The 21,668-nt window shown below is 39.6% G+C and overlaps 2 protein-coding genes across 3 annotated transcripts; both read left to right on the top strand.

Annotated features, from left to right (window-relative positions):
- The first annotated feature begins 525 nt into the window (after positions 1-525).
- On the top strand, positions 526-10,722 carry LOC139978757 (epidermal retinol dehydrogenase 2-like). 2 transcript variants are annotated; one of them, XM_071989233.1, is made up of 6 exons: positions 526-794; positions 2,761-2,793; positions 5,901-6,363; positions 7,378-7,622; positions 9,005-9,127; positions 9,470-10,722. In XM_071989233.1, the coding sequence occupies exons 2-6, from the start codon at positions 2,780-2,782 to the stop codon at positions 9,561-9,563; spliced, it is 939 nt and encodes a 312-aa protein (XP_071845334.1). In that variant the 5' UTR covers positions 526-794; positions 2,761-2,779; the 3' UTR covers positions 9,564-10,722. The 2 variants fall into 2 exon arrangements, with proteins under 2 accessions (XP_071845334.1, XP_071845333.1); XM_071989232.1 differs by having other exon boundaries at positions 527-842.
- A 1,001-nt stretch (positions 10,723-11,723) lies between these two features.
- Positions 11,724-20,117, top strand: LOC139978891 (epidermal retinol dehydrogenase 2-like). The gene is made up of 6 exons (XM_071989442.1): positions 11,724-11,934; positions 12,459-12,496; positions 15,661-16,123; positions 16,964-17,208; positions 17,770-17,892; positions 19,095-20,117. Exons 2-6 carry the CDS (start codon positions 12,483-12,485, stop codon positions 19,186-19,188), a joined length of 939 nt encoding a protein of 312 aa, XP_071845543.1. The 5' UTR covers positions 11,724-11,934; positions 12,459-12,482; the 3' UTR covers positions 19,189-20,117.
- The last annotated feature ends 1,551 nt before the right edge of the window (positions 20,118-21,668 follow it).

Raw genomic sequence — 21,668 nt, 5'->3', positions numbered from 1 at the left:
CTTCAAAAACACCATTAAGATGAAGATTTTAAATTTAGCTCATATCTCATGTTATCATCGAATTGAAATTGTCCGTTCTTCAAGTAAATGTACTACAATGAAGAAACGTACAATATTATATTAAATATTATCCTATTTCGACTTTTTAATTAGAGCTAAGCTACATATAATTTGAAGCGAAAGTTATAGTCAGAGGGCAGTGTTTCACAATTTGATAAAGAAGGATGCTTATGAAGGTAATGAAATGCTTTGTTAGTTTTAGTGTAGAGTTAAGTACTGGATGGTCTGAAATATGTCAGCAAAGTCAAAACAAAAGAAAAAAAGGAAGGAAAAAAATGTGTCATGAAGATGCAGGTGGGTCCCCCTCCCCTTTGGCACGCCACTGAAAATGCGCGTTTAACATTATGTTCTATTGACTAAACGGAAGAGCGAAAGAGCGCTCTCTACTTAAAATAAACGGCCTTCTATGCAAAACTTGAAAAGAGCAGGAAAAAACAGAACAGGAGTTCGACTATAGCAACTACAAATAACTGATAAACAGCGACTCAGTCAAATGGGAATCATATATAGAAATAGTCTGTTTCGGGTCGAATAAACTCAAAGGTCACACGTCATTACATCTGACAGTATCAGATAACAATACATCTGATATTATGCCTTGAATTACAACATATGTACTTAAGCAATCAGATCAGTGAGACAGACGTTGTTACGAGACAATTATTGTACACAGTTTGCTCTCAAAAAGGACGCTATCATTCCTTTCTTTGGCGGGTCTGTTTTAACTTCTACAGGCAAGTGATCTAACTCGCATTTGCTATTTACAAGCCACAAGGATTAAGGTAGGACGTACTTCTTTCACAATATATACGCACCTGTTACTATACATGTACTTAGTATATAGCGACTAATATCAGATATGTATAGTATTATCTTCAGGGTCAGATTTAACAATTGATAGTCATCGCTAATTAGTTGTAGTAGGATATAACTAATTGCTGTACTTTATGTATGCCTGTTGAACGTGACGAGGGTATATATATATTTATATTTACCCTATATCGTGTGTGTGTATGACCAGCCAGTTTATTATGGGATTAGTACCGTATGTAACATTGTGTACCCACGATACTGTATACCTTCAACGTTCGCTGAGTTTGTTATGCTTTCACTTTGGTCAAGAGTGGCGTCAACTATCGATTGATCCATTGACAATGGGACCGGTTATATAGGCCTTTAGGTATAGGTTATGGTTTGGTAGGGGTTTGATTTGGTGAATATATACCATATGACTCACGAGCAGTAAATATATTGTTTGATATACTCATAACCCTCCATTTGACACGGCACCCCCCCCCCCTCCCTCCCCATCCTTTCACCCATTGAGTCTGTCCTTTGAATTTCTTGTCCCTCATCTGGTTTTCTCTAGCTTCTCCATGCGGTTTAGGAAGGCGCGAATTATGCCAAATTTCGTGTATTGTGACACTGATACAGGATTTTCTTACAAGATTAGAACGTGCATGGGTTATCGCCCTAGTTCCCCGGCTCCCCCGCTCACCTTTTACACTGTTAAACGGTACCAACTCGTAGCAAAAAGGGTCCTGTATATGGTATTTTCATTATTCGTGACCTATCCAAGTAAGATATAAGGGCCTTACTGACTAATACCAGTCTGAGTATAACCCAAGCATGACGCAGGGGACAAACTAAAACGAGTGACAGCGAATGACCGAATGACAATTGACTTTGTACAGTGTTAATTATCATTCGCGAATGACAGCGAATGACAACGAATGACAGCGAATGACAACGAATGACAACAACTTGGACAACGAATGACAACGAATGACAGTGTTGAGAAGTGCTGGAATGATTAACGGAGTGGAGTAAATGCGGTTATTGGTTTTCTGCGCAAAAATGATTTGGGGAAAATCGCATCACGTGGTTGCAGGGTGTTGGTGTAATTTACGGATAGAAACCACAGGGAAAGTTTTTGTGTGAGATTGCGCTTGCGTGCTGTGCTTTTTACCTCTGTAGATTTATATAGAAAGATAACTGAAGCCATTTCAAGATTATGGTATTGTTAGTTTCTAACAATTAATATCGAAAAAGTGACGTTAAATTTACTTTTTAAAATCACTTACAATTTCGCTTACTATAAGGTGCGTTTTTATCTTGTCCGTACTTTACTAGATCTAGATACCCACGAAGTCTGAACTGTGATATCCGGTTGAAGCAAATGTCTGTGCTGTCATTACTGTCATTCGTTTTAGTCAACGCAATTTGTTAGTGTGTACAACATATTGTCATTCGTTATGTGTAACGCAATTGTCATTCGTTTTAGTAACACCCTGACGCAGGAGCGAGTTCTTGGCAACCCCGGGTATAGGACGTCTGATTACTCGTTATGCAAAGGCCACAGACAGTTGCCAAGACGACAGTTGCGATTCCATGGTCAGAGGTCACATCAACATGTGATGTTGTTGAGTTGTTTGGTACATAAGTACTGTATAAACATACCAACCCATATATCAAATCCAGGCAAGATTTAGCACGGCACCAGAGATTTCAAATGGCATGATGTAGGCTTGCATTGCCTAACGTTAACGTAAATGACTTGTCATGTTTATTTTAAATAATATAGCCTATATGTTTGTGAAAACACCCCTCTCATCCCTTCAGCCTCCTCCCTCCCCCCCCCCCTCACCCAAGCTATAGAAAGGTAGTTAAATTCAGTTAATTCTTTCACTTTTTTAACAGGAAGAATTACAAGTAAACAATGGATATAACTGAGTAAGTATTAATTCTGTATTTAATTGCTCAATTTTTTATTTGTGTTGCATGTGAAAACAATGTATCCACCAGGGGCGTAGCGAGCGGGGGGGGGGTGTGGGGGGGTGTCACACCCCCCCAATAATTTGGTCGCTGTCGGCAAATTTTGGGTCTGTCGGCAAAAGGAGAAAAGGTGAAGAGAGCGGAAGGGGAAGAAAGAAGGAAAGCTGAATAGAAAAAGGAGAACGGGAGCTTCTTCCGTGCCAAATTTGACTTAAAATATGCACCAGATTGCATCTAAGGACGTTCAAACTAATTTTTCCAAAGGGGAGGGGTAGACCCCCTACCCTTAGACCCCTCCCCCATTTCAGTCACCACTTCCAGATCCGTCGGCAAATCAAATTTGACTTAAAATATACATCAGATTGCATCTAAGGGCGTTTCAAAACTAAAAATTAGACCCCTCCCCCATTTCAGTCACCACTTCCAGATCCGTCGGCAAATCAAATTTGACTTAAAATATACATCAGATTGCATCCAAGGGCGTTTCAAAACTTAAAAACTAGACCCCTCCCCCATTTCAGTCACCACTTCCAGATCCGTCGGCAAATCAAATTTGACTTAAAATATACATCAGATTGCATCTAAGGGCGTTTCAAAACTAAAAATTAGACCCCTCCCCCATTTCAGTCACCACTTCCAGATCCGTCGGCAAATCAAATTTGACTTAAAATATACATCAGATTGCATCTAAGGGCGTTTCAAAACTTAAAAATTAGACCCCTCCCCCATTTCAGTCACCATTTCCAGATCCGTCGGCAAATCAAATTTGACTTAAAATATACATCAGATTGCATCTAAGGGCGTTTCAAAACTAAAAATTAGACCCCTCCCCCATTTCAGTCACCACTTCCAGATCCGTCGGCAAATCAAATTTGACTTAAAATATGCACCAGATTGCATCTAAGGACGTTTCAAAACTAAAAAATTGCCAAAGGGGAGGGGGACACCCCCTCCCCTTAGACCCCTCCCCCATTTCAGTCACCACTTCCAGATCCGTCGGCAAATCAAATTTGACTTAAAATATACATCAGATTGCATCTAAGGGCGTTTCAAAACTTAAAAATTAGACCCCTCCCCCATTTCAGTCACCACTTCCAGATCCGTCGGCAAATCAAATTTGACTTAAAATATACATCAGATTGCATCTAAGGGCGTTTCAAAACTAAAAATTAGACCCCTCCCCCATTTCAGTCACCACTTCCAGATCCGTCGGCAAATCAAATTTGACTTAAAATATGCACCAGATTGCATCTAAGGACGTTTCAAAACTAAAAAATTGCCAAAGGGGAGGGGGACACCCCCTCCCCTTAGACCCCTCCCCCATTTCAGTCACCACTTCCAGATCCGTCGGCAAATCAAATTTGACTTAAAATATACATCAGATTGCATCTAAGGGCGTTTCAAAACTTAAAAATTAGACCCCTCCCCCATTTCAGTCACCACTTCCAGATCCGTCGGCAAATCAAATTTGACTTAAAATATACATCAGATTGCATCTAAGGGCGTTTCAAAACTAAAAATTAGACCCCTCCCCCATTTCAGTCACCACTTCCAGATCCGTCGGCAAATCAAATTTGACTTAAAATATGCACCAGATTGCATCTAAGGACGTTTCAAAACTAAAAAATTGCCAAAGGGGAGGGGGACACCCCCTCCCCTTAGACCCCTCCCCCATTTCAGTCACCACTTCCAGATCCGTCGGCAAATCAAATTCTCCACACCCCCCAACAAAAACCCCTTCGCTACGCCCCTGGTATCCACTGGACCAAAGCGAACACCTTCACCCCCCCCTCCCAGCACCGCAAAATGAACAAACTCTGCTGTTTATTTACAGTTCATTTGTAGTCATTGAAACGTGCATAAGTTTACATTTTAATTGCCTAACCAAATATTCGATAACAGGACTTACGTCTACATTGAATTATCATAAAAGTTTGTCTTGTTAGAATAGCTCGTAGCGCATGTTTTGTATTGACTACTATCTCTATGATAACGCAAGAAGTTAATCATTCTATAAGATCCAGACAGCTAGATCCGTTCATTAGATGTTGAATCCAAAATTCTTTATTGTATATTTACTGATTGTTACTTCTATTGCAATATGTGCATAACATATTACATGTTGCATAAAGGGCTTCTAATACAGCGGCCATTTAAAAAAGTTACAGAGATATTACAGTGTTTTATATAGCGGTATAGAACATAACCCAATTATAGTGAGAGAAATGTGGAATAACATCAGTGGCGACGAGAGCCAATTCGGGCACAGGGAAAGTCATTTTTACTGGGCCCCATAATTGTTGCTTAAATCTTCAGTTTACTTTACGTATATTCTGAAAACGAGAAAACATTAATCTCTTTACCCCATATTTTCAGCGGGCACCCTAACTGACTCCTTGGGTTCCCTCTTGTCACCAGGTCCTAGTTTTCGTTTACCACCTGACCTCTTTAACACGCGATTTACACCCCCAATCATCCACCCAGCCAGTATCACTGGAGTGTATGTGCCGATATAATCCTAGTCATATACCAGAAGTTTATTTTTTATTTTTCTTTGCAAATGCGATTTAAGGGAACCATAAAGATGGATTAAGGTATTGTTTGTTGAAGAACTATATAGGCATACTTGTACAAAGTTCAACACAGAAACTCTTTATCATGCACAGATGTTGCTGAACAGGGTCATATGTTAATCAGGGTCATGGTAATGTTGCTATCATAGGCTCTCGGATTTCCTGAAACGCATACAGCTGGTATTTTGACATTCAACTCCAGTCCTGAGTTGACCCTGAGCTGATTACGTTTCCATTGGTACTTCCGGTGGAGAAAATCCTGTCTCTCCTACCATCTGGCTCGGTGTCTTAAAGGGACTATGCACAATGTAGTGACCCTAAAACTGTAAGAATATGTTATATCTAAGCTAGCCGTGGAAGTTAGAAAATGACAGGATGAATATATATAGTAAGTTTTGAATTTTGGTTTCATAAAGCGATGCTTCTTCTCGGTTTACATCATAGGCCCGTTAAGTATAGTTATAAGTTGTCTCTGTCTCTCTTCCTCCTCAGCATCCTCCTAGCTCCGTTCGGGTTAGTACTGACCCTGTTCTTAATGTTACTCTATGCCATCAAAGGGCTGATCATTTTCCTCATTCCTACATTCCTCTGGCCAAGGAAAGACGTCAGTAATGACGTAGTCCTCGTCACAGGTGGTGGGTGTGGCTTCGGTCGTCTGTTCGCTTTGGAATTTTCCAAACTTGGCTCTACAGTTGTGATTTGGGATGTTAACCTGAATAGCGCCAAGGATGTCGCAAAGGAGTGTAAGTCACTCGGAGGGAGAGCGTTCGCCTTTAAAGTTGACGTATCAAAAAGTGAGGAAGTCTACAAAGTCGCTGATGACGTCAAGAAGCAAGTAGGCGACGTCACAATACTAATAAACAACGCAGGCGTAGTAGCTGGAACGACACTCCTGGAAATGCCCGATCATCTTATTCACAGGACGTTCGATATTAACGTGAAGTCGTTCTTTTGGGTAAGTCCGTGGACCACGGCTGCAGAAAAGAAATGCAAGGGGTGACTCCCCCCCCCCCAAACTTTTCCCCAGACCTTGAGTTGGCTTTCATTTAAATTATATTCGGTTGGTAATTTGGTTGGTTATGCCACAGCGATACTGACATTCTGCGATACTTTCATACTTATTTATGTCATTACACAGCCTATCAAAAAGATCATCGGCCCGTTGTGTCGATTCTTATTTAAATCCATTTGTTACTTTTTATGTCGCTCCATAAGCCTGGCAACACTTTTATGCAGATAGCATAATAGCATTTCAAATAAACAACTAGTACTGGGAAATAACCTATCAATATTGCACCATATATAACGTTGTGCCTTGCTAAATTCAAAACTTCAAAAGCCGTGATATGGAATATGCTGACAAAATTCTGTGAAATCATATCTCAGATCTATTTCAAAGTTGCTGGTTGCATGAGTTCTACATCAACGATTTGAGGCCTATTAGAATAATAAGCAGAGGGAAACATCATATCAATTAACCCACGTCTATAAGGGGTGGATTATTTCGTATATCTATGCTAATACCATGAAAAATCTACGCGGTGGGCACGATTATACTTGACAAAGGGATATGATCTGCCATGGTTGGGTTTAAAATTTAATTTTTCTCGTCATCAAGTATATAATTTTTTTTTTTGCATCGTATTGTATTAAGGTCACAACAGGTGTTGGCAATTTTGAGAAAGTCACTAGTCGGCTTTTCAACACGAACATCAACAACTTGCCTAGCCCTATCAAAGTTATATATGTCGGTGTGCTATACCTAACCCTAGCCTAATTTTCATTCGGTTCTATAAATTGGGCCGAAAAAACTATATTATTGACATCTTTAAAAGGTTGAAACCATAACCCATTGGCTATGCAGCTTTGGGGGACAGTGTTAAAGAGTAGCTCCCCGATGGCTCAGAATTTTCCATGCGTTTTTGCTCCTTTGATCATATTTCCTTTCTTTCTCGTTTTGATTTTCTAGACAATTAAAGCATTTGCTCCATCTATTCTCGAGAACAACCACGGCCATTTTGTGTCTGTAGCGAGTCTAGCGGGTTATTTTGGGGGCGTTCGCCAAACAGAATACTCGGCTAGCAAATTTGCTGTCGTTGGCTTCGAAGAGTCCATGTTCATGGAGTTTGAGTTACACAAGAACAGTGGGGTGCACTCAACCATTATACATCCATTCTACATGAATACGGGAATGTTCAAAGGTGTCGAGTCCACGTAAGTTACAATCCGACGGATGAACCAGTTAAAATTATGCGATCAACTGAATTGATCTCCAGATCATGGGCTACACCCCTCCTCCCCTCCCCTCCCGTCCCATCCTCCCCTCCTCCTTTCCTTCCTTTCCTCCTTTCCTCTCTTCCTACCCTCCTTTTTTCGCTCATTCATTCTTCGGCGCATACACTCTGCATGCCAACACCAGTGGCGTAGGAAGGTACTTTTGAGTGGGGGGGGGGGGGGGCTGAAGACTGATGGCCGGCCTGGGGGAGGGGTCTAAGGGGAGGGGGTGTCCCCCTCCCCTTTGGAATTTTTTTGCATTTCCAGGTGGCCTCAGATGCAATTTGGTGCAATATAGCACACTTCAACTCCCACTCCATTTTGTAAAGAATTTTGCATTTTCACCTGGCCTTAAATGCAATTTGGTGCTCCAAATGAGATTTTTTTCTCATTTGGAAATTAAAAAAGGGTTTTCTGACTTGCGGAGCGGGGGGGGGGGGCGGAATGATACTTCCGCCCCCCATATTTTTCACTGGGGGCTGGCGCCCCCCAGCCCCCCGGTTCCTACGCCCTTGGCCAACACTGTATACGTGGTAGGTATTTCATTTAACGAGAACAGTTATACATTAGCTCGTTCGCAATCATTGTGTATTGTTGGCGCACACAAGTCACGTTAAATTGTAACCAACTTTATCTTCACACTTTACAAGTCGTTATCATGTCTACCTGATTATCATCAATATTTACATCTGATTTTGAAGAAGTCACAAGCTATTAATTAATCTACTATGGTAACACAGTTTGATTCAATTATTTCCCTCTGTGTTACTACGGTTACGTGATGATATGGGCAATGATACGATCAGCATCGCCTGTGCGTATATTATTGTAGTGCGCGTGCGCCCTGCAATATTGGCATTTCTGGCCACGTGAACGATACCTAAATGACTTGTCGTTGAAACTTAAAGTTCCATATAGTCTCTGAACACTTGCAGTTTCAGAGGCTAGCTGCGTAGCCAACTTATTCTGAGCCTGCCATGGCGTTCACAAGCGCCCTCACTTTGTAGGTAGGCCTACCTACATGACTATACTACCTGGTGTGTTGTCCGCCCAAAAGTATTAAAAACCACGAACAACCAAAAGTTCCTCCTAATACTGAAATCACTCCACGCGCACTACAATACTGCGTATTTGCAAGCAAATGCAGTTCTCGTTTTTGTATAATTGATAGTAGAGGGCGCTATAACATTCACTGCGCCGTCCATTTATAAACAGACTCAACGCTCTTTCAGCGTCCCCAATTTACTTCATGATAAATGGTAAAACTTTCAAGCATTCTTATTTTATCTTTTCTTTGTCTTATTAAATCTCACTACGTGTAGAAAAGGTCTTTTGCCTGTTCTGGACCCGAACCAAGTTATGGATAAGTGTATGGCGGCCATCCTTACAAACCAGCGATACGTGTTTATCCCCGGTACCGCTAGACTCAATATATATCTGAAATCGTGAGTATATATCTGAAGGAAAGCAATTGTATAACGTATCAGACAAAACATGCGACACATGTAAAAGAATGTAAACATCGTACATTGAACAGAAATAAAACACTTGAAAAATATAAAACACGTGATTGAAAAGTACGAATAAGAAGAAAGTAAGAAAATAACATAATTACATGAACAAACTATACACGTAAAATTGGGTAAAGATTAATAGGTAATACTGAAATATAAAATAAATAAAAAAGTCAAATCAGGTGCTATATAAGTTATTTAAGACTGTGAATTATAAAGCAGGTTCCACTTTATTAACTAACCTTTGCTATATACTTCTGTCTCTTCTTGCAGATTCATGCCACCGGATGTGCTCAGACTGAGCAATAACTTCTTAAAAATAGACGATTATATGAAGGGATTCATTGGGAGAAATAAACAGCAGTAAATGGTCTACGGGATCAGGACATTGATGTGCACGTGGATTTCATAGCGTGGGGAGGGGAATTGGGGGGGGGGCAAATTCAAAATTTTGCTCGACTGATTAAGGAAGGGTACTGAACTTTTGTGAAAGAGCCAGAGGTGAAAGAAGAATTTTATATAGAAGGGGACTGCAGTGGGGTGATTGAGGGGGTCTGGTATACCCCTCCCTTAAGAAATGATGCATTCTGAGGGTAATTTAGATATTATAAGTAAGGTTTATATAAAGAGCTTTAAACACAAGATTTTGCTAATAAATAATAAAAATAAACACCAAAATTCCCCGACTGATTTAGATACCCTGACCGGAAACTTTATGTAAAGCCAAATATAAGAATGAAGTATTTTATAAAGTAAGGTGCTGTCTTGTGTCCATTCAACCGACCCCCATGAATGGGGGGGGGGGGAGGGTCCCCCGACAAACTACAAAAATATTGATGGGTGCATACTGAGGCATTTTTAGACTATAAATTATATCTTTACAATGACTCTGAACGCAAGGTTTCTCTAACAAATACTTTGTGTGAGGTTGAATAAGAGGAGGCGGGGAGGGTACGTCCGTAGTAGCGGTCCAATTCTTCCCTGGCTGAATGCAAAATCCCCTGACTGAACCACTTCCCCGACTGAACCAATCACCCCCTTCCTCATCCGGCTGACGATGTTGGGTGAAGCATCCCCCCCCCCCCCCCCGTTTTGTGCACGCTACTTGGTCAAACTTCACTGCGCATACTCCTAAAAGGGGAACATTGCGAACCACAGAAAAAAAAACGACTTTCAATCTTTATACATGCAACTCCGACCAGGGAGGGTATATACTTTTGCAAACCTTCATTAAATTTACTATATCCTGCATGGGACTGAGTATTTCCTACATGTGCCCGTTACTACTATGTATTGTGGAATTCGATTGAAGTCACTAGTTTATACATATATGGGTAATTGCACCTTCCAGGTGAATCAAAATTCATTTACTACGACGCCATCTTAAGCCGAAGTATTTTGCTTTAGCTTATAAGTCTATATATAAAGCTCATATCCCAGACAGAGTGAAGAATATACCTATGTCATGTATCGGTTGGTTTTGTACACATGGAATTGCCGCAAATACAACATATGCATATTCATGACGGTCATATTCTACTATTATTTATATAAGACTGCATTTTCTGTTAATTTTTGCTACATTCTGGTATACAAGGTATACCTCAAAAACATCTACTGGCTATTTCTTTAAAACCAAAATTATAAAAATTATATGTTTGCGAAATAAAACAAAATGAAAGGTCTGCGTTACATTTCTGAGACGCCCATTTTCTGCACAGGTTTAATATGATTGGTCCATAACGCTCTCAAGTCATGACAGTGGTGTACAGAAGATTACATTAGAGGTGGGGAATTCTGATTTCCTAAGATTGATTCAGGTAGGGGGCATAAACATTTATCAATGGGTCACAGGTAGATCCAGGATTTACAAAGGAGGGGTGTGTGGCCCTGGGGTCGATGAGTTGAATATAGGGGAATTGGGTGTCCTACTCCAGCAAACCATGACAGTTTCGACGTCGAGTATTGCATTCTGAGGCAGTTATACAATAAATTAGGTCGATATTTAGGTCTAAATGCAAGATTGTGGTTATAAATTACTTTTTTAAATGTTGTGTTCGATTGAAAAGGGTGTGGGGTGTGCTGTCCCACACTGCCCGGATCTCCGCCTACGGGGCGCCCCAGGGCCTGGAGAAGGGGTCTTACTCTTCACAGACAACGAACTTAAGGTGAAGGTGTGGTTCATACTCTCCCCCCCCCCTCCCCTTGCGTAAGCTGCTGCAATATGCACTCGAACCAATGAGCACCACAGATTTAATATAAATTCCATGATGACTCTGCTTTTGCACCCTATCTAACCCTTGCCGTTTTGCATTGGCACCACGCAACTGTGTCTGTTCGGCATTACCTCAGCTTGCTGACACCGCTGATATAGCATTCCCACCTATTACCGTTTATGCCTTACCAAGCCCTCTATCCCTCACCAATGATAACCAGGAATGATCGACATTAGTGGACGATTACGTACTATGGACAATGCTAGCGTAACAATGTAATTGAACTCTTCGCATATGGTGAACATTGCCATTGTCTTTATCACTACATAATTAACGAAGAACGTCGATAACTTGATAAGGAAAACCCGCCGCGATCAAAGGTTACTGTTTGTCTGTGTTTACAGCAGCATGCATGTAGTCTGTAGATACATGGAGAGATAAAAACACTGTCTTAGTAATGTCTTTGGAGTTGTTGAACTTACACTAAAGCCAACACGATCAGAGATAATTGCAGGAGACACGGTAAGATATATACATCTGTTTATGTAAAGTACTGTATTAGTTTGACACCGAATTTATATATTGTTAACTTGTTTAGCTTCTCTACGTGAAATCCTCGTTAATAGTTATAGCATGGAGGTAAAACAGGTCATTACACATGTTCACCTCATTTAACATCGATGCTTGTCGCAGACGATGTATAAGCTACTATACAGCTAGGCCTATATACATAACCAAGTTATGTTCCAAATTAATAGTGTTGTTCGCAGTTTAATTATGAATCAAGTGCATAGCGTATATATATATATATATATATATATATATATATATATATATATATATATATATATATATATATATATATATGTATATATTTATATATTACATTACATTACATTGAACAGTGCACGCGACAGAAAATGAAAGTTGACCTTCACTTTAAACTAGAACTGTATGCTGAAATAAATGATTAGGCAAAATTCAGTTTCTGCACTAATGTATAGCTTCCGCTTAAACAGGTTATTTTGTTTTTTCATCTTCAACAGTGAGTTCTATAACAGGAAGACACAATGCAGCCTATAGAGTAAGTGTATCGTGGATCAAAATATACATGTACTCGTTGTGTAAAAGTAGTACATAGGCACTATTTAGGCTACGTGGAATATACGCACCATTCCCGTACCCAATTACTTTTATGGGGGGGGGGGGGTACATCTTTTTATTACAGGGGGATCGTTTTTTTAATTTTGTTGAAATTGATACACACATCATTATTGACACAAGAAACTTAATCTACATCATGCTGGAAGGGTGAGTTGTGGATGCTCTCTATTGTTAAAACATTGCCTGATGCTAGTCACGTGGTTAGATTAAGGATACGTCATGCCCGTGTAAGGTTTTCAGTAGTGGTTCCGCCATTGTTGAAGTTATGGACTGCCAGCCTGTAGAAGGCAGTGGCGGCGGAACCGGGGGGGCTTGGGGGGGGGGGGCTCAGCCCCCCCAATGAAAAAGTTGAGGGGGCAAATGCATGATAAGCCCCCCAATATTTACCAAGGCTCCGAAACGTGCATCTGCCCATTTTTCAATGCATACTTGTCAATCTGTCCGATTCACACGTATACTATATAGGTGTAATAATTTTAGTAATTGCTGGGGGACCCTCGGCCCGTCCCCTGGCTATAGACCACATTGTCACCCCAACCGCGTCTTCACGCCCCGTGAAAAGTGGAAGCGGTGAGTGTGAGTACCAGTAAGCGTAACACAACTTCGTCTTAGGCCAATGACTTGCCTCATTTCAGCCAGTTCTCCAACATCCCCTTACTTAGTGGCGGAGCGTCCATATATACAGTCAGGGGCGGATGTCCCCCCCCCCCTGACAGATTCAAATGGACTGCTGGCGCCCTTTTCAGCTTTTCACTATACTTTTTACTTATTCGCGATTATTGACTATTTTATTGCGCTCTCATATACCTATTGACATTTGTCATATTCTGTTGGTGTAATTTTCCGACAAAATGGCGACGACACCTATTTATTCTCCGTTTATCTGCAAATTAGCAAGGCCCGGAAAGGGTCATTTCCTGCAATCTAGGGAGTATCTTTACTCAAAATTTTTCTGTACGCTCCGCGCCAATGGCGCTCCGCTTAGATAGTGTCGAAAGCACCCCTACAGACCATTCTTGCCCCCCCCGACCAATACCCCTAGCTCCGCCACTGCCCTTATACTACACTCAAAAACGTCTTTGCGAGTACACTACGAGTATAATAGCTACACCATCGAATATACAAATTACAATGTTTTTACAGACTTTTACGTGCAATCTGAGATATTGCAGACTTGAGACCCATATTTTAGGGCTAGGTATTCGCAGCATAAAACACACGGGAAGTGCTGTTTCCGGCCATCTGGGGGTTTGAAATAACCCAAAATTTTCTTGTACGCTCCGCGCCAACCGATGGTGGCGCTCCGCTTAGGTAGTCTCCGCACATTAGCCCCCCCAATAATTTTTCCGTTCCGCCGCGCCTGGTAGAAGGGTCTTAGTCCGGAGGTAGTCTCTTTTTCCCCTTTGACTTTTTTTGTTTGTATACTTTTAGAGGGCTTAAATGAATTGTGCAACTTGCAACATAAAAGAAATGCTTCCTTTTCAAGAAATTTCAATACGTCAAAAGACCTGCAAAAAGTATTTTTAATTTTGTTGAAAATGATCACGCAGCTTCAAGAGATCAAATTTTACAGTACTCATTATATTTACACAATGAACACATTACAATCTACATCTCAAGAGGAGGGGGTGGGGTAAGTAAGCCCTTCTCATGTGGCAAACAGCCTTATTGTGGATAGCGACAATCAAACTTCCATGAGGACACGTTAGATGTAACCCAATGATGTACGACGTGCATTGCTGTAATGACTGAACTGGCTGTGATTCGTCTTATGTCTCAGACGCGAGTCCCGGTTTTATGGACTGTAGAATCAACTCGAGTCTTTACGCGGAAAGGATTCGAGTGGTCTCGAGTCTTTTGCCCTAATCTCGGGTGTCAGCGGACTTTTGACTCGAGTCAGAAAATCGAATTATTTACCTCCTACAATGTACTAGCAGACTTTACTGGCACAATAGCAAAGTGATGTAATGGTCAAACTTGCTTGAGAGGAACATACTATCCATGCATGCAACAAGTACAGTAATTATAAATTTGTCTTTTCTTGATTCGGCTGTGCTGCTGTCTAAGTTCACGAACTACTGTAACTTTGCAGTTGTGCACCTTTAATAGTGTGATGCCGTTGGTCATCTTATATGTCGCCCTCTATTTGTCGTAGGCTACATTACGTAATAATTAGAGGTCACGTGATGTCTGCTCACCAGCTCAGCTGAAGCAGATCTCAAGACTTGTGACCAGTCTTCGCTCCCGATCTGAATCGTTCGGTTCGGTAGTAGCCCTGGCTCCGACCATTGTGGTCGTACTTGTATCTGTCTTGTATTCGTCTTTTATACACTTTTGTACGTATCGTTATAGGACTCTACTTCGGTATTGAGACCTCGTTTGTGACCATTATCGTTAAGTGCATGTTTTTCTACCTATATTTGAGGGCTTCGTGCCGATGTATTGTTTGTACCGTGGCTGTTTATAGTAATAGATTGCGAAATCTACACAGCGCTTGTTCTTTACTCGTTTATCTATGTGTTATATCTTTTGCATGTAATAGCGAGATTTAAGGCTCGTCGTTTACTAACATACAACCATCCAAGCCGCATTTGTTTCCATACCACCACCAGTCCTCAGCAGGGAATATTTGGACGCCCCAGAATCTTAGACTGAGTTAGCGTTACAATAGTGTACAATAAGCCAAAGATCAAGCTGTTTGGCTGTTGCGTCGACATCAGTCGGGAAAACTGAAAATGTAGTGTTTCCCGGCCGGAGAGTCGTGCAGTGTGGTTCATGACTAAACATGCAGTTTTAACATATGTTAGTAAATTTGAATGTGGCCTAAACGAACTACAAGCGATATCAGCAAATGGTCGTTATTTGTAGCGGGTCAGTTGTAAGTTCGCGGGTCTTCCCGAGCAATCGAAAACTAGCTCACGACGGTCTGGTTGAGTGGGTCGTGGTCAGTCGGGCAGTCTGCATCGTGCTGAACATCATGCTGAAAGTCACTATAGGTCATGTGTTTTAATTATATCTGTGATGTTATTCACACTGGCTGTCTGATTGATTAATATGTGAAATATCGTCCTTATTCTCTTTCAGATATGTTTTTATTCCTTTTAGTTTCCTTTGGTACTTGTTTCTGATTCTATGGCACGCGCTCATAGGATTGATATTTGCATTCATTCCATATGCTCTTCTGCCCAAGAAAGACGTTAGTAATGACATAGTGCTAGTTACAGGTGGCGGCAGTGGCTTCGGTCGTCTGTTCGCCCTCGAGTTCACTAAACTTGGTTCCACTGTTGTCATATGGGACATCAACCTTACAGGAGCTGAAAACGTAGTCAAGGAATGTAAGGAACTTGGCGGGAAAGCATTTGCATACAAAGTAGATGTCTCAAATAGCGAAAATGTTTACAAAACAGCAGATGACGTGAGAAAGGACGTCGGTGACGTCACAATACTCATCAACAATGCGGGAGTAGTTGCTGGTAGATATCTTTTGGATGCTCCTGATCACCTGATTCACAAAACACTTGATATCAACATAAAATCGCATTTCTGGGTAAGTGTTTGTTAGGGACATTTCCAGCTTTCGGAGGCGTATGAAGGTTTGCAACACAATTCCTTATTCTAAGATGTTCTAACATTTCGGTATTTATTTGATTTTGAAAAATGTTGCGGTCGCTGAATTACAAATTTTGCTAATATCGTAGTCTAATTCCAGAATGACTGCCAATATGTATTCATGTATGTTATAGATAAACCCGAAGTATACTTTGAGCATGCCAATGTTAATGCTAACTATCCCAGCAGTACATTTTACATATGTACTACAGAAGATATTCTAGTGTATGGGACGCGGGCCTTCAAGGTAACAGGTTAAAATCTGAAGTCTTTGTACTTCGATACTATGGACGTCACGTGAGCGCCGTTGCTATGGTCGCCATAATACAAACTTGACAAAGACCGCGATCTTTCTTTTGCAATACATTTGGTGCTGTCAGATCCAAAGTGTTAAATAATTAATAAATTATCCAGTCTTATAGGCCTATCATAGCATCTCCTTTTTTTTGAAACCAGCCAACAAAGAGACGAAAATGACTAAATAAAGAAGCAGCAGCAATTATTCCGATAAAAGTGCAAAATAATCAGTAAGAACTTGTCAAAAATGTTTAATACTACGTTTCGAAAAATACAAAAATTGAATTTGAAACACTAATTGCGAGGCTTTCTCCAGCAACGCAGACGAGTAAACTGTGATCAAGTGATCCGACGGCTTTTTCCACGAGACTTCAGTTTACATTACATTATCTGTACATCACTGAAGTAATCTAAATTGTATAAGCTATATGGTTTATATGCTTTTAGAGTAATTACATTTATTTTGTACATATATCCACAGACTGTCAAGGCCTTTGCTCGAAGTATCTTGGACAATAACCACGGCCATTTTGTGACTATTGCTAGTATGGCAGGTCACTATGGAGGCACACAAATAACAGAGTATAGCGCCAGCAAACATGCCGTGGTAGGATTCGAAGATTCCATGTTTTGTGAATTCGAGCTTTACAAAAGAAGTGGCGTTTTTTCAACCATCATCAGCCCATTTTATACTAGTACCGGGATGTTTGATGGTATAGAAAAGACGTAAGTATGAATCAACAATTACAAGCATCAATACTGATTGTTATAATAGAAAATCATGACCAATTGTGTTGACCAGAAGACGGCCATTTTTACACTCCGTATAGGCGTATATATCATGGAACCCCAAATGCATGTTGATTTTCTAACAAGCATCATACACACGTATACACACACACAAACTATTTCTGAATATATTTTAATATGGTTGTTGTTCTACTGAATAAGCGTATGATATTACCTTTTGATTTGTCACAGTACAACCGTGAATTTTAAAGGAATATTCTTGAAATAATACATTGCTCCGATTCGAGTTGAAGCTAGCAGAGACTTCGAGCAATAACACTTAATGTTTATAAATGTTTATATGTTTTAATTTCTGATTTCTTTAATTGTAAATTATATTTCAGGGCCTCATGTAGGATTAGGGTTTTGTATCGCTAAATGAGTTTTTACCCTTGAAAGTTGAAATAAAATCAATAAATAAATAAACAAAATAAATAATGTTATACCAAATATCATTATTGTCACACTAACGTTCCCTTCAATGTCCTTGTCTTACAGTGCTGGGCTTCTACCGATCTTGACCCCAGACTACGTCATGCATGTCAGTATGAATGCAATTCTTACCAATACCCGCTATGTGTTTCTACCGCCATTGACGAAACTTTACCTTTTCCTCCGGTCGTAAGTATAAACTTATACACACACATACAGGACATGACATATTTATTTAATACAGTAGTATAAGGTATAGTAGAAAGTATAAGTTACCACATGAAACTTTTCCCGTCTCAGAGTACTTCTCCATTTCTAGTTTATGTTGTCGGGACATATCCCCAGTGGCCTGTAATCCAAGCTGGGATCATATATACTTTCCCTCCACATAAGTCGCCCTTTTAGACTATACATGAGTTCGTAACAGAGAATCCAGAACCTGTTTGAAAGTCTCTAATGCCAACCCCCTCCCCAACACCCCCGGGACCTCACTAAGAAGAACAAATCTATAAAGTAAGGACATGAATAGGAATATCTTAGCTATTCTCAGAACGAAAACAATTTTGTTTCCACGTTTTGTAAGAAAACTTAAACCGTCACAATATGTGCTTAATGTATTCACTTCATTAACGATGTATTCATGTATATATTAATGTATTCACATCACTATATATTATATGTATTCACATATTAATGTATTGACTTCACTAACGATGTATTCATGTATATATTAATGTATTCACATCACTATATATTATATGTATTCACATATTAATGTATTGACTTCATTAACGATGTATTCATGTATATATTAATGTATTCACATCACTATATATTATATGTATTCACATATTAATGTATTCACTTCATTAACGATGTATTCATGTATATATTAGTGTATTCACATCACTATATATTATATGTATTCACATATTAATGTATTCACATCACTATATATTATATGTATTCACATATTAATGTATTCACTTCACTAACGATGTATTCATGTATATATATTAATGTATTCACATCACTATATATTATATGTATTCACATATTAATGTATTGACTTCATTAACGATGTATTCATGTATATATTAATGTATTCACATCACTATATATTATATGTATTCACATATTAATGTATTCACTTCATTAACGATGTATTCATGTATATATTAGTGTATTCACATCACTATATATTATATGTATTCACATATTAATGTATTCACATCACTATATATTATATGTATTCACATATTAATGTATTGACTTTACTAACGACGAACATTGCAACGAATCGAAATGATGCTGGTCGTCATGAATGTTCTTAGTTGCAAAATAAATTCCTGATTTTGACTAAAATCACCATCGTTTGTTTGATTCACCAGGTTTCTACCGGAGCCATCTATAAGGGCAATGACATCCTTCTTCCGGATCGAAGGGTATATGGCGGGGTACAAAGGAAGAGAGAAAACGAAATAATTTCATCCAAAGAAAGGAAATAAATCAAATTAATTTCATCTGTGCCATGTATTTATTTCCTCACTGGTATTTTGTTTGTACCAACACTAAGTGTTTACCCATTTAGCAGCTACAAGGTTGTATTTTACATCAAGGTTCGAAACAGTTTTATCGTTGGTCATCATGTGACATGAATGGCGTTCCATGATAAACAACACCAGGCGCAAGTCCTTAGACTTCATGGGCTGCATTTATGGAGCCACGCAAAAAAGAAAAGAAAAGAGGAGCAAATTAATGATTCTTTAATTCATCGCGCTTTTTGAGTGAATGAAAGGTTATTTAACTTTGGAACAGAAGAATTGTGCAGGGCGAGCTCTGGAGGTGGGGGTTGGGGGTAGGGGCGTGGGCGGGTATGTTCTCATCGACGAGTGATGAGTGCTTTCTAGTTTTGAATTAGTCCAATTCAAGCTATGCGTGTAAAACATATAGTTATATCGTGTAACTCCATTATATAGTCATATTACGGACAAAACCTAGCGATTCAAGGAGATGTGTATGTTATGTGCGTGTGTAAGTGGGGAAGGGGGGGGGGGTGCAAGCCGGATCTATATTAATGTTACGATCTTATGTAATGAGGGGTGCACGTTATATAATTATAATAATTGTCAGGCATGGTGTGTATACTCATGCTCTACGTTCTTCCATACGTTACGTCAGGATACGATGTAAAACACCTTCTCCATCAATCAGTACTCGATAGTTACATCTTAATAGCTCTTCGGCCAACATGAAACATGTCAGAAATTTCCACTGGTTACAGAGTTGATCGTAAAATACAGTAAAACCGTCACCTGCATATGTTAAGGTTCTCAACTGTCATATATTTACTTCTGATGACAATGTTAGTCTGAAGATAGTACCGCATTCATTAAAGTTAATTATGCTCAATATTTCCTTTTTTCCTATGTCTCTCTTGCCTATCTCACTTTCGAATTTGATTTCATATTGGTATGATTTGAGTTCATGTGCTACTGCACGGCAGCGACGTAGCCAGGAATTTGAAAGGGGGGGAGCACTTTTTGCGATTGATATGGATTTTCAAAGTTGTAGGCACGACTATCTGAGCGGAGCGCCACCATCGGTTGGCGCGGAGCGTACAAGAAAATTTTTGGTTTTACAACCCCCCCCCCCCCAGATGGCCGGAAACGGCCCTTCCCGAGTGTTCATTCTGGTTCCATGGCCTCTTGCTAACTTGAGACACCTCATTCAATATCACTTTTAAACCCAACAAAACAAACGAGTTAAAATAGTACGTAATTCAATACTACATAATGTATATATTTAAAATTAGCAAGGTACATGTACAGAGTAGTCTTACTTTCCAACTTCTGATAATTGTATATACAAAGATAGGCCAGAAATGTCTTTGATACAACTACAGCCAGTACTTGTCTTTGATACAACTGTAGCTAGTAAATGTTTAAGTTAGCCTAATAAGAGAAGGCGAGAGCTATCCGACGATTGCCATCTGATGCAAATTTCTCAACTGTTTTCTCAACTGAAATATTATTTGCGTAAACGGGTTCTTATCTAGATGTTACTACTGACAAGATCGGAATCTAGTCTTTTTCGGCGGGTAGAGTGTTGATTGAAACGACACGCGATAGAAATGACAGCCTAGATGACAGAAGAATAGGTCACCAATAATTTGGCCATATTCTTGCTACGTTCATTTCAATAGTTTTTCCTGTCTAGAATCTTAAACTCGTCCAGCAAGCTTATGGATTTGAATTATGGGTGTATATTAAAAAAAAGGTAACTTGTCCAAAAATTTGTAGGCCCGGGCCTGCAGTGCTACATACTGGCTACGCCCCTAATCATATGATATCTTATTATCAACAGATTTTGTTTCCTGTTTGAATTCTTTTACATGTTCTTATACGTCAGTAATATATCAGAAAGACAAACACCTTTTACAATTTTTCAAGTAGGATGATTCTTGTTTATTGTCCAATGTCTGGACTTTAATACATTTGACGAACTTAACTGATGGACAATATAAACTTTCATATTTTGAAATATAGCCAGATATGCAGTGGTCTAAAAAAATATTATTATCGCAGTGTATTAGCAGTGTAATAATTATTTATAGGAAGTGCGTATCACAATTGCTAGCTTAGCTTCATAACATGCTGTTCGTGCAACAACTTAGGACGAATCAAAGAAAGGATGAGAACGAACGTTGTCGACGTTGTTGTGCATACGGTTCGTGACATAAGGCAATATGTATGTTATTACGCTGTGGCCAACTGTAGGCTTGTAATAGGCTATAGGCTAAATTTAGCTAATTGCATCTGCCAAACAAAGTAAGTAGTTGAATCAGTAGGCGTGAATGTTACTACGATTACAATCGAGTTAACGGAGCTGACGAGTATTCAAGATCAAAAGAGCACTGACAAAATACCATGCTAAAAAACGACAGTTTTTAAACATTTTTTTCG

This window comes from Apostichopus japonicus, chromosome 13 (genome assembly GCF_037975245.1).
Source record: "Apostichopus japonicus isolate 1M-3 chromosome 13, ASM3797524v1, whole genome shotgun sequence".
Lineage (NCBI taxonomy): Eukaryota > Metazoa > Echinodermata > Holothuroidea > Aspidochirotida > Stichopodidae > Apostichopus > Apostichopus japonicus.
Note: the sequence above shows the minus strand (reverse complement) of the source record. Positions and strands in the feature narration are given on the sequence as shown.

Bases quoted from the DNA above. Each gene is read 5' to 3' on its own strand.
- LOC139978891 (XM_071989442.1), top strand. The intron at 17,209-17,769 runs GTAAGTATGAAT...CTTGTCTTACAG, and splicing joins TTTGATGGTATAGAAAAGAC to TGCTGGGCTTCTACCGATCT. The intron at 17,893-19,094 runs GTAAGTATAAAC...TTGATTCACCAG, and splicing joins CTTTACCTTTTCCTCCGGTC to GTTTCTACCGGAGCCATCTA.
- LOC139978757 (XM_071989233.1), top strand. The intron at 6,364-7,377 runs GTAAGTCCGTGG...TTGATTTTCTAG, and splicing joins ACGTGAAGTCGTTCTTTTGG to ACAATTAAAGCATTTGCTCC. The intron at 9,128-9,469 runs GTGAGTATATAT...CTCTTCTTGCAG, and splicing joins CTCAATATATATCTGAAATC to ATTCATGCCACCGGATGTGC.